At 41.7% G+C, this 15,267-nt stretch overlaps 1 protein-coding gene across 3 annotated transcripts in view; it reads right to left on the minus strand.

Moving 5' to 3' along the window:
• Positions 1-15,267, minus strand: part of klhl18 (kelch-like family member 18) — a 79,406-nt gene that overhangs the window by 20,523 nt on the left and 43,616 nt on the right. For all 3 annotated transcript variants that reach the window (XM_036985479.1, XM_036985478.1, XM_036985477.1), the window contains 2 exons: positions 12,453-12,613; positions 304-440 (listed from right to left, as the gene is read on the minus strand). In XM_036985479.1, coding sequence (XP_036841374.1) covers positions 304-440; positions 12,453-12,613 — 298 coding nt within the window. The remainder of the gene's footprint in view (positions 1-303; positions 441-12,452; positions 12,614-15,267) is intronic.

Raw genomic sequence — 15,267 nt, forward strand, 5'->3', positions numbered from 1 at the left:
TTAAAAGAAAAAGGTCCTTTGAAAGTGCCAGCTGATGTCATCAAAAAACACAGTCACCTCCAAAACCTGTAATGAGTTTCCGGCAAAACTGCAAATTTCGTTGTCGGAGAAAATCACTGTTGAAAAAAAAAATGTGGCACTTCCTTAGGACCTTTTTAAGTACCGAATGGAGAAACGATTGTTTTCGCATATGTTGACACTGATATTGTGCTGGAGATACTGGATATGAGGTGGAAAAAGTTGTGGATGTGTACCAACATTTTTTAACTATTGGGACAAATAGAGGCGATGTTAAAAGGGTACCTGCACTATTTAGTCCACCGACTGCATATATTAGCCCTGCGATTGAAGTACAGCATCTTTGTCGAGTCTTAAAAGCGGGCAGGTGAGGACGGCGCTCTGGCATGAGGTGGAAATCCTTCGCTTCATCAACAAGATCCCTGTTGGAAGGAACACACAACTCAAAAGGTTGGCAATGTATGACAGTAATATTACATGATAGCTACTTGGCCTCCAAAAGTAGCAGATATATACACATTTATCCAAACTTAGATGAACTATTTCACAATAACCATTTTAGATACAGATGCCAGATATACAGTTGTGGCCAAATATATTGGAACCCTTGCACTTACCTTAAACATTTCACAATTTCTTCTAAAAACGGTCTCCACTGGATGTTCACCAATGGATGTTCAAAAGTTTATAATTTAGTATATGGTTGCACAGCTTTTAGCCAAGATAACTGCTTCTTGTAGCCAATTACGATGTGGGCGATACTGGCGATAAGGGGGCCCATGTCGTTTGACCTTCTCAAGTTGGTTGTGTTGGTGGGCTGTGAGACCTGGGTGCCAGACCAGAGCGCTGTACTCGAGCACTGGTTGGAGAAAGAGCCTTCGGTAATGTCAGAAATGTGCAAGTCCCATTTTAGGTTGGCTTGGAATGTCACGCCAAGCACTTTGGAGCTGGACACCACCTGAAGTGTGTGGCCGGAGATGGAAACAATCAAAAGGAAGAGGGGTCATGCTGCGGCAGTACATACAGTAGGCCTATGCTATGCTTATTGGAAAAATGACTTAAAAGACATACCATGACCTCTCTGCTTTTGAGTATCCTTTTTGCTTTTGGTAATGTTCTGTCGCATGCAGTGGGCTTCTCAGGTTTAGAATCGGGGGTTCAGTCTAATGAGCTGTCTGTCGAGCATGAATTGTTGCAGAAAGTAACATTTAAAAACAGGCTAGAGTCTACTTTCATTTAATTACCTTTTTTGTATCGGGTGCATTTATAGACGGCCTGCATGAGTCCGGAAAAATACATCCGTTAATTTTGTATTTTTACTCCGCCTATAAATTGCACATGGCACAGTCGTCTACAGTTTGCAGTTGGTACTAACATTCTCTATTTACTTCAAACTTTGGAAGTCACTTTTACTGGAGCTTTACTGGACTTTCTAACTTTAAGAAAGGCTAGCCTGCCTTGTTTTTAGCCAAATGGTTAATGGCAATTACAAAATGGCTACCAACAGCCAACCATTGAATCTCCACTGCAGCCACTGTGAAATTTTACCTGAACTATAGGACGAGGTGAAAAACCGAAATCACCTGGGGCAGGGATTTGTCTGTAAAAAGTGCTTTGTGTGACCGAATGATGGATGACATCGGGGAGCTAAAGCAAAAGGAGAGCCTCGTCACCAAGTTCACTGATGTTGCCACAGCCCACCAAGTTCACAGACGTTGCCACAGCACATCTTGGTGCTAAATCTCTCTATCGGCCATAGGAGAGGCGAGCTGGGAGATACCGACCGGTTCCACTCCTTGGTGCTTTCCTGGAGCAAAAATCCATGACATTCTAGTGATGCTTCCACAATCAAGCAGCAGCTACCTAAGGCTGACTCTCTGGTAATACATGTGGGTTCGATTGACATTAACCTCTTGGCACACAGATCTCTTTAGCGGGATCATTTTCGTCAACATCCGGTGCTGCACTTTATATTGATCAGTTGAAAGCATTTGATATGGTTGATCATGCACTCCTGCTGTGGAGGTTATCTGAAATTGGTCTAAACCAGGCAGCCTGCGGCTGGTTGAAAAACTACCTGCACAACAGAAGTCAAAGTATGGCTGCTGATGGAGTTCAGTCTAATTTTATTAACATAACAAAAAGGAGCCTGCCTTGCACTGCTTGTATAAACTGCTAAAACAAAGCCAACCTATTCTGTTGGCTTTCACTACACAGCAGCAGAAATTGGTTTGGCCTGACGAGGCAGCTTGTACACAACCCAAAGCCTGTTTGGTCTCACGTGGTATGAGACTAATCTATCACCAGAAAGACAAAAGGCTAGGGGAGAGGACTAACAAATCAACTCCAAAATCTCCAGAAACATAAAATGGTGGATGGTTGGCCATGGGAGTAGCAACCCCATCCCGTAAAACCTTTGTGCTACAAAAACAGCAACAAATGTCAATTCTACAGGTGGATACGAGGATCTCCCAGAGTCCCAGACTTGTATGACCACCATCAGTGAAAGCCTACGGGAATCTGGTGACATGACGACAGGAGCACTTTACACCAAAAACAAACTGCATGTTGGCTTATTGAATGTTCAAACAATGTTTGAGTCTAAAATCTGGCACAGGTTACCAACAAAATGAGGAGATCCCAAGCTACAGATCCTGGGGGTGAGGGAAGCCAGTTGGGACTAGCTCTGGATCCATGAGAACCAGCACTGGAGAAACAGTACTACACTCTGGACGGTAGGACAGACAACATCGTGAAGGTTTCACCATCATCCAACAGAATGGTGTAGAGAAAACCCTGATGGAATGGAAACCAATCAGCAGCAGAATGATAAAAGCCAGCCGCGACGGACAACATACGAAACAAACAATAATCCAATGTTATGCTCTCACAAATGATGCCAAAGATGAAGAAAAATACCTGTTCTATAACACCCTCCAATCTGACAGAGACCTGAATTGTCATCGGAGACCTGAATGGAAAAGCATGGATGTGGAGACCTGAATGACAACAGTGAGAGACTGGCAACATTCTCCATTGCAAATAACCTGGTGATAGGTGGCACCCTGTTTCCCTACAGGAATATCCCCAAATTTACATGGTACTCTCCTAATGGAAGAGGCAAGAACCAGATTGACCACCTGATGATCAACAGCAAGTGGAGAAGCTCGCTGAGGGAAGTCAAAGTGCGAAGGTAAGCGGATGTCGCCAGTGACCACCATCATCAAACTAAAGCGGAAACGCTCAGGACGACCAACAAAAGAAACACCAAGGTTTGATGTTGGCACTCTTCACTGACATCTGGATGAAGGGAAATATACCTTCAGATTGGGCCAAGGGGGGTCATCATACAGGTACCTAAGAATGGCACACTTTCTGACTGCAACACCTGGAGGGGCATCACATTTATATCTGTTCCCAGCAAGATATTTTGCAAGATTATCATACAACATATCTTCAGCTGTAAACAAAGTACTTAGGAACAAATAAATTGATTTAAGGGGAGGAAGGAGCTGTACAGACCAGATAGTCACCCTCTGGAACATCATTGAGCAATGTAAACTGGCAACAAAAACTCTACATCAACTGTATTGACTGCCAGAAGACTTTTGACAGCATCCACCACGAAAGCCTATGGAAGATCTTAAGAATTTATCATAAAACAGTTCTATAGCAACTTTTCATGCACTGTGGGAACGAGCAACTTGAGCTTTGCTGTGAAGTCTGGAGTTTGTCAAGGTTGTGTGATGTCAGCCATACTCTTCAACCTGGCAATAGACTGGGTCATGCAGCGAACAACAGAAGACCAGGTAAGAGTGACTACTGTGATTTCAATTTTTTTATTTTTTATCTAGGCAAGTCAGTTAAGAACAAATTCTTATTTACATTTTGGATTCCAATTATGTTGGCCAGAAAGTCGGCCTGGTTACCAACTGTAGCAAGACAGAGGTCATGCTCATCAACATACAGTGGATAACAATACAAGGTTATAACATTTACAGAAATGTTCATTTCAGAAATGTGTAATTTTATAATTTGATTTGTAATGTGTACATGTATAGTCTTGTGTTGAGACTGATCATGTTAATTTATTGTTCCCATGCCACCCTTGTAAATGAGACCCTGTTCTCAATGGGTTTCCCCTGGTTAAATAGTTTTTATTCTGGTTGGAACGAAGAGTAGTCTCCTGTGCATTTACAAGGTTCAACAGTGGCATAGCTGGCAAGAATGCAGGTAGGTCTGATAGGTTTAGTGGTGGTCATTTTCATCTGTGGTGACAGATGAAAAAACGTGTAATTATATGATTGGCAATGGAAGAATGGTTGTCTGGATCGAGCCTGTCAACTTTGATGGAGATTGTCTTTTTACTGCTGGTCAGAGACCTCATTTAATGGTACCATGTGGCTGGGTTCTCACTCTTGTTTTTCTGGATTTTGTTGTGGTAGAATGTTCATCTTGCTGCCTTGATCTCTCTCTGGGCTTTGTTCCTCAAAGCGTGCCATGAAGGCCAGTCTTTTTCACTGAAGGCTTTTAGTCTGCTTTATATCAGCTCTTTGATTCTAGGTGAAATCGACTCCTTATCCTGTGCATGCATCCTAACCACCTGTATTGGGAAACTTGTTGATAGTGTTGTTAAGAAGGCAGAGCAGCGCTTTATTATAGACACACTTCTCCCCATTTCAGCTACTGGATCAACATGTTTTGACCATGACAGTTTACAATCTAGGGTTACTCCAAGCAGTTTAGTCACCTCAACTTGCTCAATTTCCACATGATTCATTACGAGATATAGTCTAGGTTTAGGGTTTAGTGAGTGTTTTGTTCCAAATACAATGCTTTTAGTTTGAGAAATATTTAGGGCTAACTTATTCCTTGCCACCCACTCTGAAACTAACTGCAGCTCTTTGTTGAGTGTTGCAGTCATTTCAGTCGCTGTACTAGCTGATGTGTATAGTGTTGAATCATCCACATACATAGAAACTCTGGCTTTACTCAGTCAGTGGCATGTCGTTAGTAAAAACTGAAAAAAGCAAGGGGCCTAAACAGCTACCCCGGGGAATTCTTGATTCTAACTGGATTAAATTTGAGAGGCTTCCATTAAATAACTCCCTCTGTGTTCTGTTAGACAAGTAACTCGTTATCCACATTATAGCATTATACGAGTTCCCATCCTGACAGACACCTCGTTAAGTTCGCTGATGACACTGCCTTGATCAGCATGTGCATGATGATGAGGAACATCATGGCTCGGTCCTAGATTACTTTGTAGAGTGGTGTGAGGAATCATACTTGGTCCTCAACACCAACAAGACCAAAGAGATGTGCATAGACTTTAGGAAGTGTACAACACCTGCCTCTGCAACATCTATCAGAGGTAAGAATATAGAGATTGTAGAGGAATACAAATACCTGGGTGTCCTCTTGGACAATACGCTTCAGTGGTGTAAATGTACAGACCTGATCTACAAAAAGAGCAAACAGAGACTGTACTTTCTCAAAAAGCTGGGATATTTTAATGTAGACTGTACTATACTGACTCTGTTTTTGAGAGTATTTTAACTTTTTGTATTGCTTGTTGGTTTGGCAATGCCACTGTCAGCCAGAGAAATATGTTGAGAAGGATTATCACCACAGCAAGCAAGGTACTGGGAGTTAACCAGACAGGCCCGGATGAGATCTTTAAGGCCAGGGCCCTCGGCAAGGCTCACAATTTTTTTTTAGACGCAAGCCACCCCCTGTACCCAGACTTTGAACTTACTCCCCTCTTGGTGCAGGTATAGGGCACCCCTCAGCAGGAAAAACAGAACTAGACAATCATTTGTGCCTGGTGTGATATCTCTCCTAAATAGTTCGGGCTAATGTTCCTATCGACTCAGTAAGGCCAGCAGGCTTGTCTTTAAACAATAAAAAGTTTTATTGGTATGTAACTTATGAAAGTTGTAATGTCAATTTTGTATTTAAACGCCACTTTAAACATGTACATGACACTGCAACAAAATGTCCCCATTGGGACAATAGTCAGTAAGTAAGCAGGGGATGTAAAGCCATAACACAAGTTTTTTTGTGCAGCAGACTATGGTCAATAATGTCAAAAGCTGCACTGAAGTCTAACAAGACAGCTCCCACAATCATTTTATCATCAATTTCTCTCAGCCAAGCATCAGTATTTTGTGTAAGTGCTGTGCTTGTTGAGTGTCCTTCCCTATAAGCATCCTGAAATTCTGTTGTCAATTTGTTTACTGTGAAATAGCATTGTATCTGGTCAAAAAAATAAAAATAATAATAATTTTTTCACCTCTTCCACACTTCAAAAGTACAAATCTTTCATCATTTGGTCAGATATACTTTGATGTGTAGTGTCAGTGTTTGTTGCTGGCATGTCATCCCTAAGTTTGCTTATCTTGCCAATGAAAAAGTAATTAAAAGTAGTTTGCAATATCAGTGGGCTTTGTGATGAATGAGCCATCTTATTCAATGAATGAAGGAGCCAAGTTGGCTTTTTTTCCCCAAAATTTCATTTAAGGTGCCCCAAAGATTTTTACTATCATTCTTTAAATAATTTATCATCTTTGTTTCATAGTGTAGTTTCTTTTCCTTTAGTTCAGTCACGTGATTTCTTAATTTGCAGTACTATTGCCAATCAGTTGGGCTGCCAGACTTATTTGCCATACCTTTTGCCTCATCCCTCTCAACCATCCAATTTTTCAATTCCACATCAATCCAACGGGATTTAACAGTTTTTACAGTCATTTTCATATTGGGTGCATGCTTATTAGTAACTGGAATAAGTCGTTTCATAAATGCATCAAGTGCAGCGTCTGGTTGCTCCTCATTACACACCACAGACCAGCAAATATTCTTTACATCAACAACATATGAATCACTACAAAACTTATTGTAGACCTCATACACTATATTAGGCCCAGCCTTTGGAACTTTGGTTTTCCTAGATATGGCCATTATATTCTGATCACTACATCCTATAGATTTGGATACTGTTTTAAAGCAAATTTCTGCAGTGTTAGTAAATATGTGATCGATACATGTAGAGGATTTAATTCCTGTGCTGTTTGTAACTACCCTGATAGGTTGACTGACAACCTGATCCAGGTTGCAGGCACTGGTTACAGCTTGAAGTGTTTTCCTGTTTCCTGTTTTCCTGTCCTGGCAGCTTGATGATAGCCAGTCAATATTTAAAATCAGCCAGAAAATATACTTCTCTGTTGATATCACATACATTATCAAGCATTTCACACACATATTATCCAGATACTGACTGTTAGCACTTGGTGGTCTATAGCAGCTTCCCACAAGAATGGGCTTTAGGTGACGCAGATGAACCTGTAGCCACATTACTTCAACAGTATTTAACATGAGATCTTCTCCAAGCTTTACGTGCTTTACGTTTATGTGGTTCTTTATATAGACCGCAACACCACCCCCGTTGGCATTTCTGTCTTTTCGGTAGATGTTATAACCATGTATTGCTACCACTATCATCAAAGGTATTATCTAAGTGGGTTTCTGCGATAGTCAGAATATGAATGCCATCTGTTACAAGCAAGTTATTGACTTCATGGACAATGTTTCTTAGGCTACATATGTTAATATGGGCTGTTTCTAGCACTTTTCTGGTTTGCTTGATTGTTTTTCATGCTTTACTGGGAAGCTTAGAGGTAGACTTGATAGTGCAGGGTGAGCTGCATAAAGTGGTCTTTCTACTATTGCACACCGCCTCAGTGCTAACAGTGTAACTCTGGTTTATAGGCTCATGATTACTGCTTACAATAGCTGTAGGATAAACAGATGTATTCGGTGCAATTAGGGGTACATAAATTAAATTACTTCCATTGTGTTTGCCAATGCCCCTAAGATCATGTACATTTGATGCAGCATTATGACGACTCATTGTCACAATAGTAGGGACTAACTGAGCTGGTCTTGGATCATATACCAGTCATTGTTTCAACGCAGCCTTAAAATGCGTGGAGAGAGTCCAGGAGCCAAGATGATTTGGATAGACTCCATCATTCCTGTAGAGTATCTTCTGTTTCCAGAAGGTGTCAAAGTTATCAATAAAAGTGACTCCAGCAGAGCAAGTCTTTTAGCCAGGCAGCCTCACAGTCTGGTGAGGTTGGGAGCTCCGAGGATCTGAACCAGAGGTAGAAGCCACCGGAGAGGGAGACAGAACCAAGGACGAAGACGCAGGTACCTCTGGATCCGATCTTGATTGGGAAGCAATCAAGGACGAAGGCGCCAGAACCTCTGAAGCCATTTTGGTCTGTGTGCATACATTTTCATATTTATTCTTACTGGTCCCCCATGGGTATCGAACCCACAAACCTGGTGTTGCAAGTGCCATGCTCTACCAACTGTGCCACATACTCATATCGTTGCGGCCACTCCAAAATATATGATAAAAATTAAAAAGCTAATGTAGAAAAGATAATGGATCTACATTTTTTAAATATGATTATTTGAGAACTAACAAATCACAAAAATAAAAACTTGACAGTCGGGGAGAATCTAAAATTCAAGAAATGTCATGGAATGGGGCACTCATTGATTTTTTAAATAATGTTTGAGCCACTCAGATAACATAAGAATACAGCATAAGTCATGGCAAAATGTGTAGAACTGCAGAAAATGTATTTTAAAGCTGCACATTTTCTCTCAGCCCCATGGCAAAAGGTGTGGAAAAGCTTTAAAACTTTTTTTTTTTCAGCCCCATGCCAGAATGTCTAGAAATGCAAGGAACTAGCTTTAAAACTGAAATATTCTCTCTCCCATGGCAAAATGTGTAGAATATAAGGAAAAATGTTGTCTCTGCGGCCAAGAGGAGAAATTAACATATTCGGTCGGTGAATGCGTTTTCTACCAATCCGTCGCATCTATGGTTTTTCTATGTCTTCAAGCTGCTTACTCAGGGTAGTCTTGACCTGCTGATGACCATTAAAACCTCTTGAATCTAGGGGGCAGTATTTTCATTTTTGGGAAAAAAAGCAAGGCAATTCATTACTTTCCCAAACAACTATCGTTTTGACCACTAAACAAACAGTTACACAAACATAGTTTGGCATAAAATCTTCCTCTACTTCCCTGCTTCTCAAGGGCGGAAACACTTTTAAAATTGGGTTCTCGAGGGAGAGTGATTTAAGGAATCCTCTTGAATAGTGGATGCAGGTTGTCATTGTTTAGCGAACTCGAATCAAAACATTAAATTAATAGGACTGTATTAGGACTGTATTATCCTCAAATCTACCATGTCCAACATTTATAAATTAATGTATAATTTTCTTAATCAGCTTCCTAAATCTAATACTTGTTTTTTTATCATAAAAAAACAAGAGTGAATAATGAATAAATATATAAAAGTAAATCATCCAAACAAAATAACACCCTCCCTACAATCAAACATGGGGGAGGTTCGATAATGCTGTGGGATTACTTTGCTGCATCAGGTACTGGGGGCCTTGAACGTGAGCAAGACATCATGAAATCAACAGATTATCAAAGGTGTTTTGAAGTGCAATGTTCAACCCAGTGTCCAACTGTGCATCTGTTGTAGGTTGGAAGTCTTCCAGCAGGACAACGACCCCAAACATCAAAAGCAACCTGGAATGGTTCGAGAAGAAAACTCTGGAATGGCCAGTGAAGAGTCGAGATCTGAATCACATCCATAACTAGGGCAAGAGCTGGAAACAGCCGTTGGTGGAGGGCACCCCGCAAACATTGAAGTATTAGAGCATTGTGCTACTAAAGAGTGGGTAAAAATTGCCAGTAAGAAAGTGTAGCAAATTATTTTGTCTGCAGTTATCTTAGCCAAAGGCTGTGCAAACAAGTACTAGCTCCGGGGTGCCAATCATTTTGTCCATGCCATTTGTTTTTATTAAAGTAGACAAAAATAAAATTGGTTCTGCTAGTACAGTGCCTTCAGAAGGTATTCATACCCCTCGACTTATTTCACATTTTGTGCTACAGCCTGAATAAAAAGTTTGAAATATATTTGTCTCACCCATCTACACACAATACCCCATAACGACAAAGTGAAAACATGTTTTTAGAAATTGTTGCAAATTTATTGAAAATGAAACACAGAAATATCTAATTTCAATAAGTATTTGAACCCCTGAGTCAATACACCCGGTGTTACGGATACAGGTATCCTGTGTCTGTGTGTATGTATCCTGTGTTGTTTTCTCTCCTTCTCCCCTCACAGGTGAAAATCATCACTCCCCAATCAGTCACCAATCCAATCATCAATCAGAAGACACACCTCCTCCTGTTTCCTACCCAATCACAGTTCCTTTCCTTTCCAACCCCATCAGTTGTTTGCTCTAGAGCTCAATCTCTCTGTAAATGCCATGTCTGTAGGTCTCTGTGTTTCACTCTCTCTTTGTGTATTAACCTCTCTTTTGTTTGAGCACCTCCATAGCACTTTGTCATCTCCTGTGAGTATTGTTTTTGGTTATGGTGTTTGTTTGTTGCTGGTGGGAAAAGGGGAAACCAAGACAAGTCGCCCATGGGCATACACTACCCGTAGGTAGACTTTGTTAAATACACTAGTTAGAACTGGGCGGACCACCCACTGTATTTTTGGTTGGTTAGTTAGCTGTTGTTAAAATAGGCTAGTCTAGCTTAGGGGTGTTTTTGGATGCTTATTGTTTCTTTCCTTCCTCAGCCCCTTTTCCTGCTCCCCCCCATTACCGTGTGTTTACAAATAAACCTTGAGTTTGACGGTAGATTTCAGTTGTCGTGGTTATTTCGTTCTCACTTTTACTTTGTCACAATTATAATTTGCATGAGTTATGTTACGGGTCTCATTACCATCCCCCCCTAGACTGTCGGGCCAAAAGGGATTCGTAACACCCGGCACAGCCAGAAGAGGACTGGCCACCCCACAGCCTGGTTCCTCACTTGGTTTCTTCCTAGGTTTTGGCCTTTCTAGGGAGTTTTTCCTAGCCACCGTGCTTCTACACCTGCATTGCTTGCTGTTTGGGGTTTTAAGCTGGGTTTCTGTACAGCACTTTGAGATATAAGCTGATGTACAAAGGGCTATATAAATACATTTGATTTGATTTGAATTACCTGTGAGTTTAAGAGCTTGGCACACCTGGATTGTACTATCTGTCTATTATACATGTTGTTTTAATTCTTCAAGCACTGTCAAGGTGGTTGTTGATCATTGCGAGACAACCCTTTTCAAGTCTTGCCATACATTTTCAAGTAAATTAAGTCAAAACTGTAACTTGGCCACTCAGGAACATTCACTGTCTTCTTGGTAAGCAACTCCAGTGAAGATTTGGCCTTGTGTCTTAGGTTATTGTCCTGCTAAAAGGTGCATTTATCTCCTAGTGTCTGGTGGAAAGCAGACAACCAGGTTTCCTCTAGGATTTTGCCTTTGCTTAGCTCCATTCCATTTCTTTTTTAGTCTTACTCCCCAGTCCTTAACGATTACAAGCATACCCATAACATGAGATATGCCACTATGCTTGAAAATATGGAGTGGTACTCAGTTGTGTTGTATCAGATTTGCTCCAGACACAAGAATTTGGACAAAAAGTGAATTGCTTTGCCACATTTTTTTGGATTATTACTTTAGTGCCTTGTTGCAAACAAGCATGTTTTCGAATATTTGTATTCTGTACAGGCTTCCTTCTTTTCACACTGTCATTTAGGTTAGTATTGTGGAGTAACTACAATGTTGATCCATCTTCAGTTTTCTCCTATCACAGCCATTAAACTAACTGTTTGAAAGTCACCTTTGGCCTCGTGGTGAAATCCCTGAGCGGTTTCCTTCCTCTCCGGCAACTGAGTTAGGAAGGACGCCTGTATCTTTGTAGTGACTGGGTGTATTGATACTCCATCCAAAGTATAATTAATAACTTTACCATCCCCAAAGGAATGTTCAATGTCTGCTTTTTTTTTAAAAAATTTTTTTACATTTACCCATCTACTTATAGATGGCCCTTTTTCGAGGCACTGGAAAACCTCCCTTGTCTTTGTGGTTGAATCTGTGTCTGAAATTCACTACTCGACTGATGGACATTACAGATAATTGTGTGTGGGGTACAGAGATGAGGTAGTCATTCAGAAAGTATATTAAACACTTATTGCACACAGAGTAAGTCCATGCAACATATTACGTGACTTGTTAAGCAAATGTCTACTCCTGAACTTATTTAGGCTTACCATAAGAAAGGGTTTGAATACTTAATGACTCAAGACATTTCAGCTTTTCATTTCATAATAATTTCTAAACATTTCGAAAAACAATTCCACTTTTACATTATGGGGTATTGTTTATAGGCCAGGACATTTTTTCTCTCCGATTTAATCCATTTCAAAATGTGGAAATGTCAAGAGGTGTGAATACTTTCTGAAGCAACCATACATGAAAGATAATGAAAATAGATGCAACAAGAGTCTGTCACCTGCATTTGTGGCAAAAGCGCACCAGTTCATCCTGTTGAACGCGGTCTGCCAAGAACTGGGGTCGACAAAGGGGCAGACGGGTCTTGGAGAGTAACTCAGGGAGCGAAGGTTCCCGCTCCTCACGTTCATGCCGCACCCACGCAAGGACTGCTTCAAACACCTAGAATGAGGGGACACAATGTCAGAGGGATTAGGAAAAAGCTTAGGAATTCAAATCCAGTCATGTTAGACGTTGTTTACCACAGCACAGTTTTATCACAGGCGAACGATTTTGAATTCATCACTGCATTCTCTATCAGAAAGTGGGCTGGCCCTCATTGATATTGCGTAGGTCAAAACATTGGTCTGATTTATAAAGCTCTTGCGCAAAAACTCCTGCATTACCTTAAATCATTACTAACCTATAGAAGTATGAGATACCATACCCGCTCACAGGGGTGGCTTTTTGTTTCTTTGCATATCACTTTTGGAACAATCTTCAGAATACCCTACAGTTCGATGCATTGGTGACTTTCGGGCAGTTCAGAGACTTAGTCAAAATCCTCTTTAGAGAGGAATGTGCATGTTTTTACAATGTTTTTGAATTTGAGTTTCCTGTGCTCCCGCCTTGTAGTATCTAACTTTAAATTAGTCATTGTTGCTGGTCTTGTGATGCAGGGCTCCATTCTAAAAGAGACCTTTGTCTCAATGGGACTCCCTTAAATAAAAGGTTACAGTGGGGCAAAAAAGTATTTTGCCACTGCCGAGAAGCAGTGGCAAAACACCGAGAAGCAGTGGCAAAACACCGAGAAGCAGTGGCAAAACACCGAGAAGCAGTGGCAAAACACAGAGAAGCAGTGGCAAAACACAGAGAAGCAGTGGCAAAACACAGAGAAGCAGTGGCAAAACACAGAGAAGCAGTGGAAAAAAGCTGTTGCGCTCTCCACGGTGAGTAGAGTGACATCAGGAGGGCAGTGCTCTGCTTCCTGAGCCCGGGTGTAGGTTAGGACTAGAGCTACAGTGTCTTCAGCACACTTCCTGAATGTCTGTGGGGCCAGGGACAGACGGAATGGGAAAGTGAGAAATTCCTAAGCTATGCTCTCAAAGGTGAACATCATATCACCTGTGTGCAGAACAAACTGATGTGGAATTAAGCATTCTTGAGGTCAACAGTAGTGAAATACTCGTTCGGCCGAATAGAATCTAACAGCATGCGATGCGTTACCATTCAAAATCCGTAGTCCCCCAGACCATAAATCTAGAACGGGGCGTACCCCTCCCCCTGAAGAAGCCTTGGTGAGCTTCCTCCTTAGGTACCATTCCTATTGGCCAACCTCTCATCTTTGAGGGCACGGCCCCTTCACCCTGTGCAGTGGATTGCACTACTCCCATGAAACGCAGGACCCAGGGGGAGACTTCTGTGAAGAGCAGGGGAACCCAGAGCAGGGGAGTAGGTGGGTGGATAGAGCCCGCTGGTGGTCACCCCAATGGGGCAACTGCGCATTTGGGCAACCTGCATCATGGAAGGGACAGGGGACCTGTCAGGCCTGTGGCCAGACAAGGTTGGCCTTGAGAGGTTGATGGTTAAAAAGGCTAAATGTGGAACCATCACCCTCTGCCCCTGGGCATGGATATGATGGGAACTCTTTAAAGTACTAAACTGGGGTAACAGTGGTTTTGACCCACCCCAAAGAGGGCTATAGGTCTTGAGGTGGGGGACTCTGAACTATCCCAACAACTCCATGCCATTCATATCCAAGTGGGCGTAGCCTGGCATTGGTGATGGGAGTGGCTCATCCCAAACAATTTCAATTGGGTTGAGGTTGGTTGATTGTGAAGGCCAGGTCATCTGACGCAGCACTCCATCACTCTCCTTCTTGGTCAAATAGCCCTTACACAGCCTGGAGGTGTGTTGGGTCATTGCCCTGTTGAAAAACAAATGATCATCCCACTAAACCCAAACCAGATGGGATGGCGTATCACTGCAGAATGCTGTGGTAGCCATGCTGGTTAAGTGTGTCTTGAATTCTAAATAAATCACTGACCGTGTCACCAGCAAAGCACCCCCACACCACTTCCTCCATGCTTTACGTTGGGAACCACACATTCGGAGATCATCCGTCCACCTACTCTGCGGCTCACAAAGACACGGCAGTTGGAACAAAACATTTCAAATTTTAACTGGTTCTGAAGACCAAAGGACAGATTTCCATGAAGGCCTGAGTCACACAGTCTCCTCTGAACAGTTGATGTTGAGATGTGTCTGTCACGAACTCTGAAGCATTTATTTGGGCTACAATTTCTGAGGCTGGTAACTCGAATGAACTTACCCTCTGCAGCAAAGGTAACTCTGGGTCTTCCTTTCCTGTGGCGGTCCTCATGAGACATCATAGCGCTTGATCAAAACGCTTGATCGTTTTTGCAACTGCACTTGAAACTTTCAAAGACCTTGACATTTTACGGATTGACTGACCTTCATGTCTTAAAATAATGGACTTATTTCGCTTTGCTTATTTGAGCTGGCCTTCTACCAAAAGGGGCTATCTTCTGTACCTTGTCACAACACAACTTATTGGCTCAAACACATTAAACAGTAAAGAAATTCCACAAATTAACTTTTAACAAGGCACACATGTTAATTGAAATGCATTCCAGGTGACTACCTTATGAAGCTGCTTGAGAGAATGCCAAGAGTGTGCAAAGCTGTCAAAGGCAAAGGGTGGCTACTTTGAAGAACCTCAAATATAAAATATATTGATATTTAACACTTTTTGGTTACTACATGATTATTTCCTAGTTTTGATGTCTTCACTATTATTCTACAATGTAGAAAAT

Source organism: Oncorhynchus mykiss, chromosome 8 (genome assembly GCF_013265735.2).
Source record: "Oncorhynchus mykiss isolate Arlee chromosome 8, USDA_OmykA_1.1, whole genome shotgun sequence".
Lineage (NCBI taxonomy): Eukaryota > Metazoa > Chordata > Actinopteri > Salmoniformes > Salmonidae > Oncorhynchus > Oncorhynchus mykiss.